At 37.7% G+C, this 26,302-nt stretch overlaps 2 protein-coding genes across 2 annotated transcripts in view; both read left to right on the top strand.

Moving 5' to 3' along the window:
- LOC140530369 (vomeronasal type-2 receptor 26-like) overlaps positions 1 to 13,340 on the top strand; it is a 41,332-nt gene extending 27,992 nt beyond the window's left edge. Inside the window, 1 exon segment of the mRNA XM_072649937.1 lies at positions 13,278 to 13,340. Within this exon segment, the coding sequence (XP_072506038.1) occupies positions 13,278 to 13,340 (63 nt within the window).
- The window catches only part of LOC140522509 (vomeronasal type-2 receptor 26-like), a 132,028-nt gene that overhangs the window by 100,633 nt on the left and 5,093 nt on the right, over positions 1 to 26,302 (top strand). The window contains 1 exon segment of the mRNA XM_072637928.1: positions 15,964 to 16,087. Within this exon segment, the coding sequence (XP_072494029.1) occupies positions 15,964 to 16,087 (124 nt within the window).

Here is a 26,302-nt window from a genome sequence, read left to right as displayed (position 1 = left end):
TTAGGTCCTCTGACCTCTGGAATATCATATTCAAAGCTCTCCACTCCCTTACTGTGGAAGCTAGTAGAGCTTGTGTTATCCTGATTGTGTTTCCACAGTACTCGAATTGTTTCTTTCTGGCTGCTTGTAATATTTCCTTTTTCACCTGGGAGCTCTTGAATTTGGCTACAATATTCTCCAATTGTAACTCTAACTTTTGGGATCTCTTTCAGGAGGTGATCAGTGAATACTTTCAGTATCTATTTTATGCTCTGGTTCTACAATATTGGGGCAGTTTTCTTTGATAATTTCTTGAAATATGATTTCTAGCCATTTTTTTTAACCACGGCTTTCAGATAGTCCAATAATTTTAAAATTATCTCTCCTGCATCTGTTTTCCAAGTCAGTTGTTTTTCCAATGAGATATTTCACATTGTTATTTTTTTCATTCTTTGCTTTTGTTTTATATTTTCTTAATATTTCATAGAGTCATTAGCTTCCATCTGCTCCATTCTAATGTTTACGGAATTATTTTCTTCAGTGAACTTTTGGACCTCCTTTTCCATATAGCCAGTTTTCCTTTTTAAGCATTTTTATCCTCATTGGCTTTTTGGATCTCTTTTACTATTTGGATTAGTCTATTTTTAGGGAATTATTTTCTTCAACTTTTTTTTGATCCCTTTTAGCAATCAGTTGACTCCTTTTTCGTGTTTTTCTTTGCATCACTCTCATTTCTCTTCTCAATTTTTGCTCTACTTCTCTTACTTGATTTTCAAAATCATTTCTGAGCTCTTCCATGGCCCTAGACCAATGTATATTTTTCATGGAGGATTTGGATATAGGAGCTTTGAATTTTTGTCTTCTTTTGTTTGTATATTTTGTTCTTCCTTGTAACTAAAGTTAAGATTCTATAGTCTGATTCTGTTTCAATTTTTTTTGCTCATTTTTTCCAGTCATTTACTTGACCTTTGAGCTCTTTGTCAAGGTAGTTCTCTGCTTCCAGTGTGGGTGGGAGGGTGTACCATAACTGCTCAATTGCTCCACAATCTGTGAGCTTAAAGCTCCAGAAAGAGCTGATTCCACTGCTGCCACCATTGCTGCCACTGTGCAAGTTTTTCCACCCCTCTACCACCCTTGAACTGGGACTAAACCACTCTACTCTCTCACACAGGCACAACATGTTTTTGCCACTGACCTTCTAATAGGTCCTTGACATTGTGTGAAGTCTGGAAAATACCACAGGTGCCAGTGATTCAGTTTCACCCAAAAAATACAAAAACTTACTCAGGTCCTATCTATTCAGGCTCAGCTCATGCTGGACTCTACTTTGCTCCTAGCCAAGCATGGTAGACACTTCCTGTTGATCTTCTAGGCTGTCCTGAACTGGAGGTTTGCTTTTCTCTGTCATTCTGTGGGTTCTGCAGCTCCAGAATTTGCTTGGAGTCATTTTTACCGGTATTTGGCTTAGTTTTGAGTCAGAGTTCTAGTAAATCCCTTCTTTTACTATATCTTCTTGACTTACCCTACCCCCCTCCCCATAAGATTCTTATTACTCGAAAGAGCTGCTTGCTCTGGTAGAAATGTTGGGAAACTGGGACCATAAGGAGTGATCATAGCTTAGAATAGTTTATAATGCAAGAGAAGACCTCTGGTTATGGGATGATCAGCAGTTTGGATTCATAAAGAACATATTTCAAACATCCCAATGAGAATATTTCTTTAATCTGAAGTTTTATGGGATCAGTCATCCTAGGATACAAAGAAGGTTCCAAAATGACAATTTAGTAGTCAGTGATACCAATGAGAAAAACAAGTGAACTTGATTTATAGGCCAATGATGAAGCACCAAAAACTCAATCACCATCCCAGATACATATATGATGAATAAAGGTGAATGAAAAATGGGCATGTAACAGATTATCAAGACAAAACATAAAATAGGCCTGTGTGGATAGTTTCAAGATAACCAAAAATCATCATTATCTGACTCTGACGAGGAAATGAGTTTAATAGAAACAGTGATTATTTTTACTTTTTTCAGACTTAGATTGTTTGAAAGTGGATGATTGAAGAAAAGATGACAACATAACTGTTGTTGGATGAAAAAATAATAATTGAAAGTAGGAAAATGCCTTATCAGTAATGATTTTCTTGTTTTACCTTTCACTAATAATACAAAAACATAGTACACTAGATAAGGAGTTGTTCGGTCTGGGTGTGAATCTGGTAGTGAAATCCCTGTAATCAATCTCTCAGTGAAATGAAGTCAGTAAAGGGAGTGGGAGAAGATAGTCAGAGAAGGCTGAAGGGTACTATACTCCAAAGATGAAGAATTGGATCAACTGAATTTAGTTTCTGAAGACATTTGAGGCTTTGTGTTTATGTTTATAAATCACATGGAGAAGCCTCTGTCTTTTGTGAAGTGGTTGTTTTATTGTTGTAATTATTTTTCCTCTTTTAATTCTGAGAATCGACTTAGTGCTGGGTCTAGAGTCAGGGAGACCTGAATTAAAATCTAACCACAGAAACCGAATACCTCTGTGATCTTGGACATGTCACTTAACTTGCTTGTCTCAGTTTTCTCTGGTAAAATATGAGAACAATAACTCTATCTACCTGTGAGAATCTTTATGAAGAGAAAAGAAAATATGTAAATTACCTAGTACAGACTCTGGCACATAGTAAGAAATACACAAATGCTTATTTTACTAAAAAAGATAATAACCTTATCTTATTTTATAAAATAAGTTATCATTTGTAAAAATATGAATTATATATCATGAAACTGTATAACATCACACAAAATACATGAAAACGTAAAAATTTTTATAATAATAATAATACAAATACTCCTGTTTCTACCACTTCTATTTCTTCTTCTTCTACTATGACTCCTAAAAGCACTAAGGCAACTACTGCAAATACCACTACAGTGACTGCTACTAATATTGACTGTAGGACAGCACACTCCTCTTTGAATCCTGGCACACTTCTAGAATAGATTCTCTCTCTTTTTTTGCTATAAATCAGTTCTTGATTCATTGTACTTATATACACACATACATACACACATGTATGCACACACATATATACATTCACACACAGACATACACATGAATACACATATATAATATACATACATACACACCTATATAAATATGTAAGTGTGTATACGTGCATACATACATATGTACATACATATATATAATATAAATATAAATATAAATATAAATATATATGTATATGTTCCCTCTAACTACCTTCATACTGAGAAAGGTCTCATGAGTTACAAATAATATCTTTCCGTGTAGGAATGTAAACAGTTCCACTTTAATGAGTTCCTTAAGGCTTCTATTTCTTGGTTACCTTTTCATGTTTCTCTTGATTCTTACATTTGAAAGTCCAATTTTCTGTTCAGCTCTGGTATTTTCAACAAGAATACTTAGAAGTCCTCTATTTCACTGAAATTCCATTTTTTTCCCTGAAGTATTATACTCAGTTTAGGTGAGTAGGTGATTGTTGGTTTTAATCCTACTTCCTTTGACCTCTGGAATATCATATTCCAAGTCCTCTGATTTCTTAGTGTAGAAGCTGCTAAATCCTGTGTTATCCTAATTGTATTTCCACAATATTTGATTTTTTTTCTTTCTGGATTCTTGTCATATGTTCTCCTTGACCTGGAAACTCTGGAATTTTTCTATAGTATTTCTAGAACTTTTTCTTTTGGGATCTCTTTCAGGATATGATCACTGAATTCTCTCCATTTCTATTTTCCCTCTGTTTCTAGAATACCAGGGCAGTTTTCCTTGATAATTGCTTGGAAGATCATGTATAGGCTCTTTTTTGATCATGGTTTTCAGGTTTTCAATAATTTTTAAATTATTTCTCCTGCATCTATTTTCCAGGTAATTTGTTTTTCCAATGAGATACATCACATTGTATTCTATTTTTTCATTCTTTTGGTTTTATTTTATAATTTCTTCGTTTCTCACAAAATAGTTAGCTTCCATCTTCTTCATTCTAAGTTTTAAAGAATTGTTTTCTTCATTGAACTTTTCCACCTCTGTTTCCATTTGGCCAATTTTGCTTTTAAAGCATTATTCTCCTCATTGGCTTTTTGGATTTCTTTTACTTTGGGATTAGTCTGTTGTTAAATATGTTATTTTCTTCAGCATTTTTTGGAGAATTCTTTAGCAAGCTGTTGACTCATTTTTTATGATTTTCTTCCATTGCTCTCATTTCCCTTCCCAATTTTTCCTCCACCTCTTTTACTTGATTTTCAAAATCCTTTTTGAGCTCTTCCACAGCCTGAGACAATTGCATATTTTTTGGAGGCTTTGAATATACAAGGCTTGACCTTCCTTTCTTACTCTGATGGTATGCTTTGCTCTTCCTCATCTGAAAAGATGGAAGAAAATAACTTTTCACAGAGAAAGTAACCTTCTATAGTCTTACTTTTCCCCATTTTGGGGCATTTTTCCAACCTTTTGAGTCCTTTATCAAGTATACTACCCTGGGTTTCAGAGGTTTTGTGCAGGTATTGTCTGAGATATCTCTAGGGATCTGCAAGTACTCAGTTCCCACAAGGTGGCACTATCAGTGGAGTGGAATTTACTTCTTTCCTGCCCTGTGTTCTGGTCTGTAATCAATCAAAAGTACTCTTTTCTGCCCTGGAACTTTGGGTACAATTCCCTCTTCACGATTGCCTCCAGCTCTGCCAGGCTTCTCTTCTCCCTAGGACTGCCACTCAGGACTGAGACCCAGATCAGCTGCTCAATTTCTCCAGCGTCTTTAGGCAGATTGCTCCAAAAATGGGTGGTTCAGTGAAAGTGACTGTGGCAGCCTTGGAGCAGGGACTGGAAGCAGACCCTGCTCCCCTTTCACCCAGTTGAAAGAACTTTCTTATTGACCTTTGAAGCTGTTTTTGGAGTTTGTGGGTTGAGAAATCTGGGAACTCCACAACTGCCTGTGGTTCCACGCCCTGAAGCCTGCATCAGTCCTGTTGGTGCTACACAGCCCTCGCTGGGCTGAGCTCTGCTTCAAGCCTGGTGTGATAGACTTTTCCCACCAACCTTCAAGGTTGTAGTACTGGAATTCTGTTTCATTCTGTCATTTTGTGACTTCTGATGCTCTAGAATTTGTTTAGAGTCATTTTTACAGGTATTTTATGGGCTATGGAGGAGAGCTAGAGAAGATCTTCCATCATCTTGGCTCTGCCCCCTAAAAAGTATTTTTTAATTAGCTAATTTTACTGACTTTCCTTTATTTAGCCCAAAGATTTAAGGATAATCTACTCTATCTCTTTCCCCATTTTCTTCACTAGCTTGGACTTTATTTGTGATGCTCATTTACAGGACCCACTTTCTTATTTTTTTTGTCTTCTTTTTTTCTCCTTCAATGTTCTTTGTTTTTCCTTTTTATTCCTTCCTGTGAGATGTGCTGATAAATTCTTGTTGTCTCTTTAATTTCTCTGTTACCTTAAAGGGCATTGTTACGAAAATAATGCTTCAACCAAAATTCTGGCTTAGCAGAACCAGCGAAAGGAGGGAATGAAACAATTTTCTAGCCTAATACAGTTTTGAAAACAAGCAGGAAAGGTCTATCTCTTTGGAGGGGGGTGTGGAGTGCAGTCCAGTTGAGGACATTGCTTCACAAGCTAGCAGTTCTCCCCTAAAAGTCAGTACCCATGATATACTCTTAAGTTTAGTCTACATTGTTAAAACTTTTCTTTTTAACATCACTTTGTTACTACACTATCTTTTTAGATTGTCTAATTGTCTCAGCAATGCCCAAATTTTGGAAAACTTTGGCCCATTTTCTGGAATTTTCAATGGTTCTTATGCTTATATCTATACGTATACACACATATACACACAAGTGTGAAAAAGATACTTCCATATGTAGTTTAGTTTTGGTAGAGAAAGTTAAGTTCATCTGATTTTTCCTATATTGTATTACATTTACTTATTCACTGTTCTGGATTGGAAAATTTGCATGACATAATTGAGCTTTCTTCTATGAATTTCTTTTTCATTTTTTACTATAAGGACAAACTTGCCAATTATTCCAATTCCCTTTTGTTTCTCTACTTTATCCTTCCTATCCCATATGATGAATATGGCATCATTTTGGGAGAATTATTTGTAGATGTTGCAGGACTTCATAGAACTGATCAACTTTGGCCTCTTTGACATCAATGGTGGAAACATAAACTATTATCATTATGATGTTGAGAAGTTTGCCTTAAATTTCAATAGATATCATTCTTTCAATTTTGAGATCATACCCTAGTCCTGCTTTTCTCATCTTTTCCCACTTTTTCTATAATGATTGCTCCATTTCTTTTAAGAGATTCTTACTTGCAGTAGTGTATGTGATAATCATCTGAATTGTATTTTGCTGACAAAGGTCTGTACAGGCAAAGTTATGTTTTTTTCAGTAGCAACATATGGCTTTGAGATTTGACTATAAGGAAAGCTGAGTGCTACAGAATTGGAGCTTTTGAATTGTGGTACTGGAGAAAACTAAGATTCTCTTGGACAGCAAGAAGATCAAATTAGCCAATACTTAAAGAAATTAAATCAGACTCTTCACTGGAAGGTCAAATCCTGAAGCCGAAGCAGAAATATTCAGCCGCTGAATGTGCAGAAGGGACTCATTGGAAAACACCCCAATGTTAGAAAAGACTGAAAGTACGTGGAAGATGGGATGGCAGAGGATGAGATGGACAGATGGTATAATGGAAAGAATGTATATTCACTTGGACAGATTGTGAGATATAGTGAAGGACAGAAGAGTCAAATGGGCTGTGGTTCATGAAGTGTTGGACAGGCCTCAATGATTGAACACCAAACATATATTATTATTTCTGGTCCGTTAGAATTTTTCTTTTTCTCCTGAAATAATGGAATCTTTCACCAAAATTTCTCAGTGAGAAAGATGCAGACTTCCTTTTGATTTTCATCCTTCTCATTCTACATTTTCGATCTTTTTGTAAAGTTTTCTGGAATATTACCCATTGAATGATGACATCTACATCCAGTGTATTCAAATTGATTTTCTATCTTTAACTGGAACCTCTGTTTCTCAAATATTCCTCAGATTGCATTAATGTTTCATTTTCTTCCAGTTTATCATTATCCAATTTCTTTTATAATTTCTTTTATTGAAATTATTTTTTACTATTTATTTTGCATCACCAAATTTTCCAAACTGTTTAGTCTCTTAATTATTTGTATTTGCTTTTTTCCCTTTACCTTGAATTGCTTCACTTTGAATGTCAAATTGTCCTCAGTTCCTAAGTTAACCCTCTTGACTATGTTAGATACTTATATTGGGGATTTTTAATTTTATTAAAGAGACCTTTGTATCAGGAGTAACATTTTGCCTAAAAATCAGTCCATCAGTACTTATTTCTTAAGCACCCACTGTGTATTAGGAAGTGTGCAAAGTTCTGGGGATGTAAAGAAAGGCAAAGAAAGTTCCAGTTTTTAAGGTTCTTACAATCTAATGGGCAAGGAACACTAAGCTTCTACTTATAGAAGGTAATGTGTCCTCTGTGATGATAGGCTTTAGAAAAGAGATGGAGGTGGAGCCAAGATGGTAGAGTAAAAGCTAAAGCTCAACCCCAAAGCCAGTCAAATGCCTGGAAAATGACTCTAAACAAATTCTGGAGCTGCAGTACCCACAGAATGACAGAGTAAAGCAAATCTCCAGTCCAAAACAGCCTTAAAGGTCGATTGGAAGCATTTATATTGGCTAGAAGTGGAGCACAGTCCGGCATGGGGAGCACTTGCACAAACAGGACCTCAGAAAACCTACAGTGGACTGAATCACTGGCACCTGTGGTATTTTCCAGACTTCTTGACCCCAAAATGCAGAAAGCAAATTGAAAGGTCAGAGAAAAAACCTGTTGAACCTGAGAGAATACAGTGGTCTGTCCCAAAATTCAGGGTAGCAGACAGGGCTGAGGAGTCTGTGGCAGATGCAGCAGCAGCAGCGGCAGTGGCAGGGGCTGTTTCTGGAACTCTAGGCCCACAGATTATGGGGGGATTGAGTGACTGGAAGTACACTCACTTACTCCCACTGGAAGCAGACAAGTACCTTGACAAAGAGCTCATAAGTCAAGTAATTGGCTAGGTAAATGCGTAAAAACAGGAAAAGAATCAAACTATACAATCTTATTTTAGTGATAAGGAAGATCAAGACATACAATCAGAAAGAGGCAACAAGGTCAAAGTTCCTACATCCATAGTCTCCAAGAAAAATATCAGTTTGTCTCAGGCTACAAAAGAACTCAAAAAGGATTTTGAAAATCAAGTAAGAGAAGGAGAGGAAAAATTGGGAAGATAAATGAAAGCGTTACAAGAAAATCATGGAGAAAGAGTCAACTGATTACTCAAGGGGACCCTAAAAATGTGGAAGAAAATAACACCTTAAAAATAGACAAATACAAAAGGCAAAAGAGATGCAAAAAGGCAATGAGGAGAAGAATGCATTAGAAAGTAGAACTGGCCAGATGGAAAAGGAGGTCCAAAAGCTCAATAAAAAATATAATTCCTTTTTTTTTTAATTTAACTTTTAACATTCATTTTCACAAAATTTTGGGTTACAAATTATCTCCCCTTTTATCCCCTCCCCCCCAAACACCAAGCATTCTAATTGCCCCTGTGACCAATCTGCTCTCTCTTCTATCATCCCTCTCTGCCCTTGTCTCCATCTTCTCTTTTGTCCTGTAGGGCCAGATAGCTTTCTATACCTCTTTACCTGTATTTCTTATTTCCTAGTGGTAGGAACATTACAGTTGATCCTAACACTTTGAGTTCCAACTTCTTTACCTCCCTCCCTCTCCACCCCTTCCCTTTGGAAGGCAAGCAATTCAATATAGGCCAAATCTGTGTAGTTTTGCAAATGACTTCCATAATAGTTGTGTTGTATAGGACTAACTATATTTCCCTCCATCCTATCTTGTCCCCCATTACTTCTATTCTCTTTTGATCCTATCCCTCCCCATGAGTGTCGACCTCGAATTGCATTCTCCTCCCCATGCCCTCCCTTCCATCATCCCCCCCACCCTGCTTGTCCCCTTATCCCCCACTTTCCTGTATTGTGAGATAGGTTTTCCTAACAAAATGAGTGTGCATTTTATTCTTTCCTTTAGTGGAATGTGATGAGAGTAGACCTCATGTTTTTCTCTCACCTCTCCTCTTTATCCCTCCACCAATGAGTCTTTTGCTTGCCTCTTTTATGAGAGATAATTTGCCCCATTCCATTTCTCCCTTTCTCCTCCCAATATAGTTCTCTCTCACTGCTTGATTTCATTTTTTTTTTAAGATATGATCCCATCCTCTTCAATTCACTCTGTGCACTCTGTCTCTATGTATGTGTGCGTGTGTGCATGTGTGTGTGTGTGTGTACTCCCACCCAGAACCCAGATACTGAAATGTTTCAAGAGTTACAAATATTGTCTTTCCATGTAGGAATGTAAACAGTTCAACTTTAGTAAGTCCCTTATGACTTCTCTTTGCTGTTCACTTTTTCATGGTTCTCTTCATTCTTGTGTTTGAAAGTGAAATTTTCTTTTCAGCTCTGGTCTTTTCATCAAGAATGCTTGAAAGTCCTCTATTTCATTGAAAGACCATTTTTTCCCCTGAAGTATTATAGTCAGTTTTGCTGGGTAGGTGATTCTTGGTTTTAGTCCTAGTTCCTTTGACTTCTGGAATATCCTATTCCATGCCCTTCGATCCCTTAATGTAGAGGCTGCTAGATCTTGTGTTATCCTGATTGTATTTCCACAATACTTGAATTGTTTCTTTCTAGCTGCTTGCAATATTTTCTCCTTGACCTGGGAACTCTGGAATTTGGCCACAATATTCCTAAGAGTTTCTCTTTTTGGATCTCTTTCATGCAGTGTTCTGTGGATTCCCTGAATATATATTTTGCCCTCTGGTTCTAGAATCTCAGGGCAGTTTTTCTTGATAATTTCTTGAAAGATGATGTCTAGGCTCTTCTCTTGATCATGGCTTTCAGGTAGTCCCACGATTTTTAAATTGTCTCTCCTGAATATATTTTCCAGGTCAGTTGTTTTTCCAATGAGATATTTCACATTACCTTCCATTTTTCCATTCTTTTGGTTTTGTATTGTGATATCATGCTTTCTCACAAAGTCCTTAGCCTGCATCTGTGCCATTCTAATTTTGAAAGAACTATTTTCTTCAGTGAGCTTTTGAATCTCCTTTTCCATTTGGCTAATTCTGCTTTTGAAAGCATTCTTCTCCTCATTGGCTTTTTGAACCTCTTTTGCCAATTGAGTTAGGCTAGTTTTCAAGGTGTTAATTTCTTCAACATTTTTTTGGGTCTCCTTTAGCAGGGAGCTGATCTGCTTTTCATGCTTTTCTTTCATCTCTCTCATTTCTCTTCCCAGTTTTTCCTCCACCTCTCTAACTTGATTTTCAAAATTCTTTTTGAGCTCTTCCATGGCCTGACCCATTGGGTGGGCTGGAACACAGAAGCCTTGATTTCTGTGTCTTTGCCTGATGGTAAGCATTGTTCTTCCTCATCAGAAAGGAAGGGAGGAAATGCCTGTTCTCCAAGAAAGTAGCCTTCAATAGTCTTATTTCTTTTCCCTTTTCTGGACATTTTCCCAGCCAGTGACTTGACCTCTGAATATTCTCCTCACACCCACCTCGCCTCCGGATCCTCCCAGCCAGCATTTGGGGACTGAGATTCAAATGCTGCTTCCAGCCTTAGGGCTTTTGGCGGGGGCAGGGCTGCTATTCAGTGTGAGATTAAGTTCAGGTGGTCAGGTCGGGGCATGGCCGCCTCTCAGGCTCAGTTCCCTCGGGGGGGGGGGGGGGGTTATGCACAGACCTTCCACAATGGATCCAGGCTCCCGCCCGCTTGGGGAGCCCCTGCCTGCAGCCGCCTCTCAGCTTCTATCTCCCGGGGGGGGCCCGAATCATGGGGGCACCCCACTCCCCTCTCGACCCACCAAAGAGACTCTCTCACCGACCCCCGTCACCTGTGGGCAGAGGGACTTGTGCGGCCACTGGAGATCCCGTCCCTGAAGCCTGCTCGGGTCTGTTTCTCTTGGTGCTGTGGCCGCAGCAGGTCTGGTCTGGGCTGGGCTCCGCGTCTGCAGGGTGACGGACCTTTTGCAAGAGGTTTGCAGGTCCCTCTGTGGGTGGAGGGACCCGCATGGCTGCTGGAGATCCCGTCCCTGAAGCCCGCTCGGATCTTTTCCTCCCAGTGCAGCGGACGCAGCAGGGCTGCACTCAGCTCCCAGTCTCAGCGCCCAGTCCGCGGCGTGAAGGACCCCCCGCGAGAGGTTTGCAGGTCTCTCCGGAACAGAAATCTCCCTTGCTCCAATATTCCGTGGCCTCTGGGTGCAGAATTCGCCATGAGTTACTCCCCTGTAGTCGTTCTGTGGGTTGTGGGTTCGGAGCTATGTGTATGTGAGTCTTTCTACTCCACCATCTTGGCTCCACCCCCAAAAATATAATTCCTTAAAAATTAGAATGGAGCAGATGGAAGCTAATGACTTTATGAAAAATCAAGAAGTTATAAAACAAAACCAAAGAAGTGAAAAATAGCAGAGTATGTGAAATATCTCATTGGGAAAGCAACTGACTTGGAAGACAGATACAGGGGAGACAATTTTAAAATTATTGAACTACATGAAAGCCACGACAAAAAAAGGCTAGAAATCATCTTTCAAGAAAATATCAAGGAAAACTGCTCTGATATTTTAGAAGCAGGGGGTAAAACAGACATTGAAGTAATTCACTGACCCCCTCCTGAAAGAGATCCCCCAAAGAAAACTCCTCAGAATATCTTAGCCAAATTCCAAAGCGAGGTCAAGGAGAAAATAATGCAAGCAGACAAAAAGAAACAATTTGAGTATTTGTTAACTCAATTAGGGTAACACAAGATCTAGCAGCTTCTACTATAATGGACTGAAGGGCTTAGAATATGATATTACAGATGGCAGAGGAGCTAGGATTGCAACCAAGAATCACCTACTAGCAAAACTGAGTGTAATACTTCAGGGGGAAAATGGTCATTCAATGAAATAGAGGACTTTCAAACATTTTTGATGAAAAGACCAGAGTTGATTAGGAAATTATGCTTTCAAACAGAAGAATAAAGAGAAGCATGAAAAGGTAAAGAGGAAAGAGAAATTATAAGGGATTTACTAAATTTGAAATGTTTACACTCCTACATGAGAAGATAATATTTGTAACTCTTGAGACTTTTCTCAGTTTTAGGGTAGTTGGAGAGATTATACACACACACACACACACACACACACACAGAGAGAGAGGGCCAAGGGTAAATTGAATAAGAAGGGATGATATCTAAAAAATAAAATTAAGGGAAGGAAATGTTGGATGGAGAATGGGAGAAATAGAATGGGATAAATTATCTCTCACATAAAAGATGCAAGTAAAAGCTTTTTCAATGGAGGCGAATAGGGAGGAAGTGAGATGGAAAGAGTGACCCTTTCTCTTATTGGATTTGGCTTAAGAAGGGAATAACATGCACACTCAATTTCTTATAGAAATCTATCCTATCATAAAAGAATGTAGAATGGGGGAAGAGGATAAGTGAGAATATGGGGATGGTACAATGAAGGACAAATGGGAGGAGGAGGCAATTAGAAGTAAACACTTTTGAGGAGAGACAGGGTCAAAAGAGAGAATAGAATAAATGGGAGGCAGGATTGGATGGAGCAAGATATAGTCTTTCAAAATATGACTTACGTAAGTGTTTTCTGTGACTACACATGTATAACCAATATAGAATAGCTTGCCTTCTCAATGGGGGTGGGTGGACAGGGAGGAAGGGAGAGAAATTGGAACTCAAAGTTTAAAAATGAATGTTGTTATTTTTGCTTGCAACTGAGAAATAAGATATACAGGCAGTTGGGTATAGAAATCTATCTTGCCTTACAAGAAAATATAGGGGAAGGGGATAAGAGAAGGGAGTGGTATGACAGAAGGGAGGGCAGATTGGGGGAAATGGTCATCAGAATGCATGCTGTCTTGGGGTTGGGGGAGGGGAGAGATGAGAAGGAAATTTGAAACTTAAAATCTTCTGGAAGCAAATTCAGAAAACTGAAAATAAATTATCTAGCTAAAAAAAAGAAATGGGATGTGAGACATCAAAGATATTTGGAAGAAATTCCTGATTCGTTGAAAGGAGGATGAAATAGTTTCAATGTAAGTTCAATGTTGGTAATACATAATTCTTTACTGGCTTTATTATTCTTAAATTGTCTGGCGTTTTCTATGGAATAGGAGAAAAAGAGTGCAGTTTCCAAAGGAGCCCAAGATGAAGAATTTGAAGATAAGAAAGAGTGACTTCTTTTGGAAACCCCACACTCAGAGACTATTTGGTATGGATGGTAAAGCCTGAGACATAAGCGTGAATCATTTCTCCAACCTTAACAAACTCCTGTCCTTGCCTTCAGCTCCATGACTTGGTTCTCTGAGACGTTCTAAGTATATCATCATATCATCTGCAAAGAGTGATAACTTAGTTTCTTCTTTGCCTATTCTCAATGTTCCAATTTCTTTTCCCTCTCTTATTGCCACAGCTAGCATTTCTAATAGATAATAGACATCCTTGTTTCACCCCTCTTCTTATTGGAAATGCATCTAGATTGTTCCCATTACATGTAATGGGGATGATATAATCATATAATTAGCATATAATAATCATATAAAAGCATATAATTGCTGATGGTTTTAGGTAGATACTGCTTATTATTTTATGGAAAGTTCCATTTATTCTTATGCTTTCCAGTGTTTTCATTAGGAATAGGTGTTGTATTTTGTCAAAAGTTTTTCTTCATCTATTGAGATAATCATGTGATGTCTGTTTATATTGTCATTGATATGATCAATAATGCTAATAATTTTTCTAATATTGAAATTACCCTACATTTCTGGTGTAAATGCTACCTTATCATAATGTTTTAGTCTCATGATAAATTGCTGTATTCTTATTGCTAATATCTTATTTAAAATTTTTGCATCTGTGTTCACTAAGGAAATTGGTCTATAATTTTCTTTCTTTGTTTTGGCTCTTCCTGGTTAGGTACCAAAACCATATTTGCATCATAAAAATTTGGGAGGACTCCTTCTTCTGCAATTTTTTCAAATAGTCTGTATAATATTGGAATTAACTGTTCTTTAAATGTTTGGTACAATTCACTTTTAAATCCATATGGCCCTGGAGATTATTGCCTAGGGACTACATTGACGGATTGTTCAATTTCCTTTCCTGATATGGGATTACTTAAGTACTACACTTCCTCTTCTGTTAATCTGGGCAATTTATATTTTCTAAAATAATCATCCATCTCATTTATATAGTCCAATTTATGGACATACAGTTGGGCAAAGTAATTTTTAATTATCGTTTTAATCTCCTCCTCATTGGAGGGGAGTTCACCCTTTTCATTTTTGATATTGGTAATTTGGTTTACTTCTTTCTTTTTTCTAATCAAATTGACCAGAAGTTTATTGATTTATTGATTTTTCATAAAACTAACTCTTAGTTTTATTCATTAGTTCAATACTTTTCTTTATTTCAATTTCAATTTATATAATATATGTATTTATATTTCAATTTATATTCAGTTTTATTATTCTGTTCTTTGGTTTTCAGTATTTCTAATTTGGTATTTACTTGGGGATATTCAATTTGTTCTTTTTCAGGGTTTTACAGTTGCATGCCTAATTCGTTGATCTCTTTATCTTATTCATGTAGGCATTTCTAAGATATAAAACTTTCCTTAGGAACTGCTTTTGCAGGATCCCAAAAGATTTGGTAGGTTGTCTCATAATTGCCATTCCCTTGAATGAAGTTGTTGATTACTTCTTTAGGATTCTTTAGGATTAGATTGTTTAATTTCCAATTAGTTTTTGGTTTGCATTTCCATGGCTGTTGATTATATATAACATTTATTGTGTTATGATCTGAGAATGATGCCTTGAATATTTCTGCCTTTGTGTACTAGATTGTGAGGTTTTTATGGCCTATCACAGGGTCAGTTTTTGTTTGTGTGCCAATTTTTTCTTCTATTTCTGTAATTTGGCTTTTAAAATCCTTCCTGATCTCTTCTAAGAGGGCTCTTTGTGCTTCAGACCAGTTCATATTCCCTTCTGAAGTTTAAGATGGGGCTACAATCTCAATGCTGACCTGACCTCTTTGGTATTTATGTTTTGGTCCTTGTCCCCATAGAAAGATTCTTGGTCTTTTCTTTTGTGCTTTGTTTCTTAGTCATGATAATCCCCCTTTTCCTGGCTTTTAAAGTAGATCTTTGCATCTGGGGTGCAGGAGGCTCTGTCCCACAGTTCTTTTGCCTAATACTTGAGGCTTTGTGTGTTGTGGCCTCTGGTTCTTTCAGCTAGAAGCTACAGTGTTTCAGCTTACCTGGTGCTGAACTGTCTGGTGTTGGAAAGCAGACGCCAGGTGAGGTTTTTGGGGGTTTTCTTGCAGTTACCCTGGAGGTAGCTCTTTAAGTGTGGGGAAAGGTGGTGTGGCCACAGTCGGTCTCCTCTGCTGAGCTAGAGCATAGGCCAACTCAGTAGTTGGTGATCCCATCTGCACTAGTGTCTTCCCACTTCCCCTGGAGTGCTGAGGCATACCTAGGGTCCTATTGTTGGCGGTTGCTGGCTTCACGCCCTGGGGCTCAGGATCTTCTCCTGATTTGTTGAGCTGGGGCTGTCTAGGACAGCTCTGATCCTGCACTGGTTCCCTTCAGCCACAGAAAGAGGGACCCTCCTTAGCTGTTTACCCTTCTGCTGCTCCCACTATTCAAGGGTTTTCCTGGAGAGATATTCTCTGGCCTGTCAAGGTCAACAAGGGGAGGGGTATAGCAATTACTGATCACTCCCCATCTTGGCTCCTGGAACCAGAAGCTTCAGCAGTTATTCTTATACTGACATTTTCTCTCTTTCTGTGGTGGAAACATAGACTCCAATTTCCACGTGCAGTTTGAGCTGTGGTCCTGGATTTAAGAAGACTGTCCTTGAAAGTCAGCCCACCTGCTGTTATGATTGTACCCCGTGCCCTGAAGTACAGATTTCCAATCAGACAGGTGGGTTCCTAAAGATTAATAGTCCTTCTACGTCCACGTAATAGACATATTTTTAATCTTAAACTGAAGTGAATTTTATTTACCAAAACAATGTTTTCTGATTCAAAATAATGCTGTCCTTACTCAATCTCTTTTATTTGTTGCACTTTTGGCCATTTTTGTAACCTATCAGGAACAACTTCTTGTTCAGATACCAAAAATCTATCCAAGGAGAACCCACCAGTGTTTTACTACTACTACAATCTGTAATCTCTTTCAACCATTATCCCATAATTGTAAACTTCTGCACTTCCATGGGAAAGCTGATTATGAATTTTGATCTTAAAATTCTCCTAAGCTAAGAGAAATCAGATCTAAACTTTTTAAAACTTTTTACAGATGTGTTTTCATTGGTTTGCTGAATATTCATTTATACTTTGAAGTTGATCTTTATCACAACCACAACAGAGTTGATGGTAGTATTCTGCCCACTTTAAAAAAAGAATATTTATTTGTTTTCAGTTTCCAACAATCACTTCCATAAGTCTTAATTTTTCTCCCCCTTATTCCTCCCTCCCTTCCTGAGACGGAATGCAATATTATATAGACTCTACACATACATTCTTATTAAACATATTTTCACAGTAGACATGTTGTGTAGAAGGATTAGAATGAATGGGAATAATCATGAGAAAAACCGAACCCAAATGAAACACAACACAAGAGAAAACAGACTGCTTCATTCTGCATTCTGATTCGATAGTTCTTTCTGTGGATCAGATGGCATTTTGCCTCGAGTACTTTGGGGGTGTTTTAGGTCCTTGCATTGCTGAGAAGGGCTAAATCTATCAGAAACAGTCCTTGCACACTGTGTCTGTTACCGTTCTGCTCATTTCACTCAGCATCAGTTCGTGTAAGTCCTTCCAGGCCTCTCTGAAGTCCTCCTGTTCATCATTTCATAAGAAATACAATAGCATTCCATTGCATTTATTTACCACAACTTGTTCAGCCATTCCCCAATTAATGGGCATTCTCTTAATTTCCAGTTCTTGTCCACCACAAAGAGAGCCTCTATAAATATTTTTGCACATGTAAGACCTTTTCCCACTTCTGTGATCTCTTTTGGATACAGTCCTAGAAACAATATTGCTGGGGCAAATAGTATGCAAATTTTTGTAGCCCTTTGGACATAGTTCCAAATTGCTCTCCAGAATGGTTGAATCAGCTCACAGCTTCACCAACAATGAATTAGTGTTCCAACTCTCCCATATCTTCTCTAACATTTATCATCTTCCTGTTTTGTTAAAATCTAAGCATTAGGGCAGAGCCAAGATGGCGGAGTAGAAAGACACACATACACTAGCTTCGAACCCACAGCCTATAAAATATCTGTAAAAAAGAACTCCCAACAAATTCTGGAGCAGCAGAAGCCACAGAACAATGGAGCGGATGAGATTTCTGTTCCAGAGAGCCTGAAAACCTCTCACAAAAGTTCCTTCATGCCCTGGACCCAGAGCCGAGCCCAGCCCTGCCTTGGCTATGTGGCGCTGAGAGGAAAGAATCTGAGCAGGCTTCAGGGATGGAATCTTCAGCAGCTGCGCGAGTCCCTCCACCCACAGGTGACAAGGGTCAGTGAGAGGGTCTCTTCGGCGGGTCGAGAGGGGAGTGGGGTGCCCCCATAACTCAGGCCCCCTAGGGAGGCAGCAGTGGAGGCGGGAGCAGACCAGGGCTCCCCAAGCAGGCAGGAGCCTGGATCCATTGTTGAAGGTCTCTGCATAAACCCCCTGAGGGAATTGAGCCCAGTGAGGCAGCCCTGCCCCCACCTGAACAGCTGAACTTGATCTCACACTAAATAGCAACCCAGCCCCCGCCAAAGCACTGAGGCTGGGAAGCAGCATTTGAATCTCAGACCCCAACCACTGGCTGGAAGGATCTGGAGGCATGGTGGGTGTGAAGAGAATATTCAGAAGTCAAGTCACTGGCTGGGAAAATGCCCAGAAAAGGGAAAAAAAATAAGACTAAAGAAGGTGATTTTCTTGGTGAACAGGTATTTCCTCCCTTCCTTTCTGATGAGGAAGAACAATGCTTATCATCAGGGAAAGACACAGAAGCCAAGGCTTCTGTATCCCAGCCCACTCAAAGGGCTCAGGCCATGGAAGAGCTCAAAAAGGATTTTGAAAATCAAGTTAGGGATGTGGAGGAAAAACTGGGAAGAGAAATGAGAAACATGCAAGTAAAGCCTCAAAAACAAGTAAACACCCTGCTAAAGGAGACCCAAAAAAATGCTGAAGAAAATAACACCTTGAAAAATAGGCTAACTCAATTGGCAAAAAAGGTTCAAAAAGCCAGTGAGGAGAAGAATGCTTTCAAAAGCAGAATTAGCCAAATGGAAAAGGAGGTTCAAAAGCTCTCTGAAGAAAATAGTTCTTTCAAAATTGGAATGGCACAGATGGAGGCCAATGAGTTTATGAGAAACCAAGAAATCACAAAACAAAACCAAAAGAATGAAAAAATGGAAGATAATGTGAAACATCTCATTGGAAAAACAACTGACCTGGAAAATAGATCCAGGAGAGACAATTTAAAAATTATGGGATTACCTGAAAGCCATGATCAAAAGAAGAGCCTAGACATCATCTTTCAAGAAATTATCAAGGAAAACTGCCCTGAGATTCTAGAACCAGAGGGCAAAATATATATTCAGGGAATCCACAGAACACTGCATGAAAGAGATCCAAAAAGAGAAACTCTTAGGAATATTGTGGCCAAATTCCAGAGTTCCCTGGTCAAGGAGAAAATATTGCAAGCAGCTAGAAAGAAACAATTCAAGTATTGTGGAAATACAATCAGGATAACACAAGATCTAGCAGCTTCTACATTAAGGGATCGAAGGGCATGGAATAGGATATTCCAGAAGTCAAAGGAACTAGGACTAAAACCAAGAATCACCTACCCAGCAAAACTGAGTATAATACTTCAGAGGAAAAATTTGTCTTTCAATGAAATAGAGGACTTTCAAGCATTCTTGATGAAAAGACCAGAGCTGAAAAGAAAATTTGATTTTCCAACACAAGAATGAAGAGAACCATGAAAAGGTAAACAGCAAAGAGAAGTCATAAGGGACTTACTAAAGTTGAACAGTTTACATTCCTACATGGAAAGACAATATTTGTAACTCTTGAAACTATTCAATATCTGGGTACTGGGTGGGTTTACACACACACACATGCACACGCACACACACACACACACACACATAGAGACAGAGTGCACAGAGTGAATTGAAGAGGATGGGATCATATCTTTAAAAAATGAAATCAAACAGTGAGAGAGAAATATATTGGGAGGAGAAAGGGAGAAGTGGAATGGGGCAAATTATCTCTCATAAAAGAGGCAAGCAAAAGACTTATTAGTGGAGGGATAAAGAGGGGAGGTGAGAGAAAAACATGAAGTTTACTCTCATCACATTCCAATAAAGGAAGGAATAAAATGCACACTCATTTTGGTATGAAAACCTATCTTACAATACAGGAAAGTGGAGGATAAGGGGATAAGCAGGGTGGGGGGGATGATGGAAGGGAGGGCATGGGGAGGAGGGAACAATTTGAGGTCATCACTCATGGGGAGGGACAAGATCAAAAGAGAGAACAGAAGTAATGGGGGACCGGATAGGATGGAGGGAAATATAGTTAGTCTTATACAACACAACTATTATGGAAGTCATTTGCAAAACTACACAGATTTGGCCTATATTGAATTGCTTGTTTTCCAAAGGGAAGGGGTGGGGAGGGAGAGAGGAAGAGAAGTTGGAACTCAAAATTTTAGGAACAACTGTCGAGTACGGTTCTTGCCACTAGGAAATAAGAAATACAGGTAATGGGGTATAGAAAGTTATTTGGCCCTACAGGATAAAAGAGAAGATGGAGACAAGGGCATAGAGGGATGATAGAAGAGAGAGCAGATTGGTGATAGGGGAAATTAGAATGCTTGGTGTTTTGGGGTGGGGGGAGGGGACAAAAGGGGAGAAAATTTGGAACCCAAAATTTTGTGACAATGAATGTTAAAAATTAAGTAAATATAAATAAATAAATTAAATTAATAAATAAATAAAATTTTAAAAAAAATCTAAGCATTACCTAAATAAAGATGGATTTGAACTGAAAGTGGGCCTCTGGCCATTGGAGGCAGTCTTCATAAAAATATTCCTTTGTAAAAGATTAAGCAGAGTGGTCTAGGGTTTGTTTGTGAAGTCTGTTTTCTTAGAAGTTAATGTCCTGACTCAACCAAGCTTGACCCACAAAAACTTGTATACCTCCACCCCACCCTACTCCCAGTCTTTTGCATTTGAAGTCTTGTTTCAAAGGTGATGATGCGTTTCCTTGATTTTTTATGAAATTCCCATGCATTGCTTAGTAAATGGATTTGTTAAAAGCTTTAGCTTTGTGGACTTTTTCAGTTAATTTTTCAGTGGATATAGTGTCCTGTCTTCATTTGCTAGGTCTCCCCCATTCCTGTAATGCAGTCACTCCTTACTTTTACCTCTTGGAATCCCTGAATTTTTATTTCCAATTTTGTTATATTATTATAGTCAAGCCAGAAGCGTAGGTCATTTCTTCAGGTATTTTAATTTTTCTTTATTTCTTTAAGGATGTTTTTATAAGTGAATCAAAGTAGGAATTCTGAATGATCCCATAAATATTTTGATATTTTATGCACTTTTAAAGTTATTTGGAATGAGATTTTCTTTTCTCTTATAATCTCTTTCATTACATAAATATGTAGAGTATTAAAAGGTTTATTATGTAGTTCACTTCATGATTCTATCAACTTTCCACATTAGTATCTCTACTGATTCCTTAGGATTTTTTAAGTAAACCATCATGTCATTCAAAATAGGCATAGTTTTACCTCTTTTTTTCTGTCGTTGTGTTTTAATTTCCCTACTTTATTCTCCTAATGCCTTTTGAGATATTTTACAAATTAATAAGGAGATTGGCCATCCTAACTTTAGTCCAATACATGTTGGAAAAGGTACTATTTTATGTCTTTGCATAAAGTATTTTCTTTATAAAGATGTATTCCTTTGATATAAAACATCCCTCTACATTTTCTGGTATTTTCAGAATAAGCATTTGTTTTATTTTTTTTACAGGACTTTAAAAAAGATCTTTTTGCAAATTTCTTTTTATTTTTAAAATAATTAAATTTTGTCCCAGAAACTGGGGTCCTTAGGTTTATCGAACATTAGATTGCTGTATTCAAGGACTACTGTGTTTCAAGTACCTAACATATTCCACTGGTCTACCCTTTTGTTTCTTAGTGCCAAGTGGTTTTGATAATTGCTGTGTTGTAATAAAATTTGAGATCTGGTAGAACTAGTTCACCATCCCTAGCATGTCTTTCGATTAGTTCCCTTGATATTCCAGATCTTTTGTTCTTCCAGAAGAATTTTGATATTTTTTCTGCCTCTGGAAAGTAATTATTTGATACTTTGATTGGTATGACACTGAATAAGTAAATTAATTTAGGTAGAATTGTCATTTTTATTATGTTGGCTTGGCCTACCCATGAGCAACTGATGTTTTCCCACTTACTTAGATCTGACTTTGTTTGTGAGAAAAGTGTTTTGTATTCGTCTTCATATAGTTGCTGGATTTGTTTTGGCAGGTAAACTTCCCAATATTTTATGGTGTCTACCCTAGCTTTAAATGGGATTTATCTTTCTATCTCTTGCTGTTGAGTTTTGTTAGTAATACATAGAAATGCAGAAGATTTATGTGGGTTTATTTTGTAACCTGAAACTTTGCCAAAGTTGTTTATTATTGCAAGTAGTATTTTACTGGAATCTCTGGGATTCTCTAAGTACATCATTATATCATCTGCAAAGAGTGATAGTTTAGTTTATTTTTTGCCTATTCTCAGTGTTTCAATTTCTTTTCCTTCTCTTATTGCTACACCTAGCATTTCTACTACCATATTGAAAAATAGTGGTGATAATGGACATCCTTTTCTCACCCCTGATCTTACTGGGCATGCATCTAGCTTATCTCCATGATATATAATGCTTGCTGAAGGTTTTAGGTAGATACTGCTTATTATTTTATGGAAAGTTACATTTATTTCTATGCTTTCCAGTGTTTTCAGTAGGAATGAGTGTTGTATTTTGTCAAAAGCTTTTTCTGCATCTACTGAGATAATCATGTGATTTCTGTTAATATTGTTGTTGATATTATCAATAATGCTAACAGTTTTGCTAATATTGAACCAGCCTTGCGTTCCTGGTATAAATCATAACTAATCATAATGTAGTATTTCCATGATAAATTGCTGTATTCTTTTTGATAAAATCTTATTTAAAATTTTTGCATCTATATTCATTAGAGAATTTGGGCTATAATTTTCTTTCTCTGTTTTGGATCTTCCTGGTTTAGGTATCAAAACCATATTTGTGTCATAAAAAGAATCTGGGAGGACCCCTTCTTCTCCAATTTTCCCAAATTGTCTATATAGTATTGGAATCAACTGTTATTTAAGTATTTGATGGCAATCACTTTTAAATCCGTATGGCCCTGGAGATTTTTTCCTAAGGGTTTCATTGATGGCTTCTTCAGTTTCTTTTCTGAGATGGAGTTGCTTAAGTATTCAACTTCCTTTTCTGTTATTCTGGGCAATTTATTTTTTTAAAAAACAATCATTCACCTCATTTTGATTGTTGAATTTTTGGGCATACAGTTGGAAAAAGTAATTTCTAATTATTGTTTTAATTTCCTCTGCATTGAGGTGAGTTCACCATTTTCATTTTTGATATTGGTGATTTGGTTTTCTTCTTTCTTTTTCTAAATCAAATTGACCAAAAGTTTATCAATTTTATTATTTTTTTCATAAAACCAAAGCTTAGTTTTGTTTATTACTTCAATAGTTTTCTTAATTTCAATTTTATTAATCTCTCTTTTGGTTTTCAGTATTTCTAATTTAGCATTTTCTTGGGGATTTTCAATTTGTTCTTTTTTGAGCTTTTTCAGCTGCATGCCCAATTCATTTATCTCCTCTTTCTCTATTTTATTCATGTAGGTATTCAAAGATATAAACTTTCCCTAAGAACTTCTGTTGCAGTATCCCATAAGATTTGGTGGATTGCCTCATTATTGTCATTCTCTTGAATGGAGTTATTGATTGTTTCTATAATTTGTTGTTTAACTCACTCATTCTTTAGGATTAGATTATTTAGTTTCCAATTAATTTTTGGTTTATCTTTCCATAACCTTTTTTACATATAATTTTTATTGCTTTATGATCTGAGAAGGATGCATTGACTATCTCTCCCTTTCTGCACTGGATTGTAAGGTTTTTCTGCCCCAGTACACAGTTAATTTTTGTATATGTGCCATGAACCACTGAGGAAAATGTATAAGCCTTTCTATCCCAGGTCAGTTTTCTGCAGAGATCTATCATATCTAACTTATCCAGAGTTCTATTCACCTGCTTAACTTCTTCCTTTGTTATTTTGAAGTTATATTTATCAAGTTCAGAGAGGGGGAGGTTGAGGTCCCCCACTAGGATAGTTTTGCTGTCTGTTTCTTCCTGTAACTCCCTTAACTTCACCTGTAACAATTTGGATGCTATACCACTTGGAATATATATGTTTAGTAATGATACTACTTTGTTGCTTATGGTGCCTTTTAGCAGGATATAGTTTTTCTTCCTTATCTCTTTTGGTTAGATGTATTTCTGCTATTTTTTTGTCTGAGGTTAGGATTGCTATATCTGCTTTCTTATGTCAGATGAAGCACAATATATTCTGTTCCAATCTTTTACCTTTACTCTGTGTGTATCCCCCCATTTCAAATGTGTTTCTTGTAAACAATACATTGTTGAATTATGGTTTTTAATCCATTCTGCTATCCATCTCCATTGTATGGGAGAGTTGGTTCCATTCACATTCACAGTTATGATTGCTATCTGTTTCTTTCCCTTCATTTACTTTCCCACCATTTGCACTTTTAGTTCTCCCTTCTCCCTTCCCCTCCACAACAGAGTTTTAATTTTTGACCACCACCTCCCACAGTCTTCCCTTCCTTCTTTCAGCCCCCCTCCCTTTTACTCTCATTTACCCTCACTACTTCTTCCCTCCTTTTTAGCCTCCCCTTTCCTTTCTTTCCCACTTCTCTTCCTACTCCCTATAGACCTAGTTATATTCATGTACTCAATTAAGTTTGTTTTTCGCTCCTTGAACCAAATCAGATGAGAGTACCTCTCAAACAATGGTCATCTCCCTCCTCTCTTTCCCTCTACCATAATATAAATTTGTGCCTCTTCCTGTGATGTAATTTACCATTTTCTGCCTCCTCCTTTTCATATCTCCTGTTATAATCCCTTCTCACCCTTAAATCACTTTTTGATCATGACATCATTTCTTTATGACCACTCCCTCTATCTATGTATATCCCTTTTATATTTCATAATAAATATACAATTCTCAAGATTAACAAGTAACATTTTCCCTTATAGGTATGTAAACAGTTTGCCCATATTGAGGAACAAGTTTTTTTTTTCCCGTTTGCCATTTCATGCCTCTCTTGAAACATGCAACATCACTTCTAGGACTGTATTCCTAAGAGATCATAAAAATCGGAAAGGGTTCCACCTGTACAGAAATATTTATAGCAGCTTCCTTTGTGGGAGCCAAAAACTAGAAATCAAGGGGATGCCCATCAATTGGGGAATGGCTGAATAAATTGTGGTATATGAATGTAACGGAATACTAGTTTGTGATAAGAAATGATGAACAAGAAGACTTCAGAGAGGCCTTAAAAACTGATGCTGAGTGAAAGGACCAGAACCAGAAAGTTGTACACAGCAACAACAACAGTGTGGGAGGAATTTTTCTGGTAGACTTAGTACTTCATTGTAATGCTGGAACTTCAACAATTTCCAGTGATCTCTTAAGACAAAATGCCTTGCCTATCCAGGGAAAGAACTGTGGAATTAGATCACGGAATGAAGCAGAACATTTGCTTTCGTATTATGTGCTGTTTTGTTTTATGATTTCTCCCATTCATTGCACTCCATGCAATATGACTAAGGTGAAAATGTATTTAATAAGAATGTATGTATAGAACCTATATAAAACTGTATGCTGTCTCAGGGAGGGAGAGGGCAGGTAGCGGGTAATGGGGAGAGGGAGGGGAAAAATCTAAGATACCTGCTATTTTTTTCCTTTGGTTTTGTTTTGTGACTTCTTGGTTTCTCATAAAGTCATTAGCTTCCATCAGCTCCATTCTAATTTTTAAAGAACTCAGTTCTTCAGTGAACTTTTGAATCTCCTTTTCCATTTGGCCCATTCTGCTTTTTGAAGTATTCTTCTCCTCATTGACTTTTTGGGTATCTTTTGCCATTTGAGTTTAGTCTATTTTTAAAGGTGCTATTTCCTTTAGCATTTTTTTGGGTCTTCTTTAGCAAGCTGTTGACTTGTTTTTCATGTTTTTCTTGCATCACTCTCTTTTCTCTTCCTAATTTTTCCTTCACCTCTTTTACCTGACTTTCAAAATCCTTTTTGAGCTCGTCCATGGCTTGAGACCATTGCATATTTATTTTGGAGGATTTGGATGTAGAAGTCTTGACTCTTATGTCTTCCTTTGATGGTATGCATTGTTCTTTCTTTTCCAAAAGGATGAGAGAAAATACCTTTTCACCAAGAAATGAACCTTCTATCATTTTTTTTTCATTTTCCCAACCAGTTATTTGACTTATGAGTCCTCTGTGAAGAGGAGGGTATACTCTGACTACCTGTAAGTTCTCAGTTCCTCCAAGGTAGCACAATCAAGGGAGCAGAGTTTATTCCTCTCCTGGCCTGCACTCTGGTCTGGGAGCTGCCACAAGCTTTTCTGCCCAGGATCCTCTCTAAGTCTCTGCCGGCTCCAGCAAGCCTGCCCTCCTCCTCACCCCAGGGCAACCACTTAGGTATCAGATGCAGATCACCAGCTCAATTACCCCATGGAGTTTAGGCTGAGGGCTCCCAAAATGGATACTGCTGCTGCTGCCACATGGGGCCAGGGCTGGGGGAAGAACCCTGCTTCCTTCTCCCCTAGGTGAGAAAGCTTTCTCACTGACCTTTGAAACCATCTTTGGCATTTGTGATTTGAGGGATCTGTGCACTACAGTTGCTACCCAGGATTCTGTCTGCTCCAGTCCTGTTCCTGCAGCGTGGCAGCCAAGGCTGGGCTGCTTTTTGCTCCC

The sequence above is a fragment of the Notamacropus eugenii genome, chromosome 2 (assembly GCF_028372415.1).
Source record: "Notamacropus eugenii isolate mMacEug1 chromosome 2, mMacEug1.pri_v2, whole genome shotgun sequence".
Lineage (NCBI taxonomy): Eukaryota > Metazoa > Chordata > Mammalia > Diprotodontia > Macropodidae > Notamacropus > Notamacropus eugenii.
Note: the sequence above shows the minus strand (reverse complement) of the source record. Positions and strands in the feature narration are given on the sequence as shown.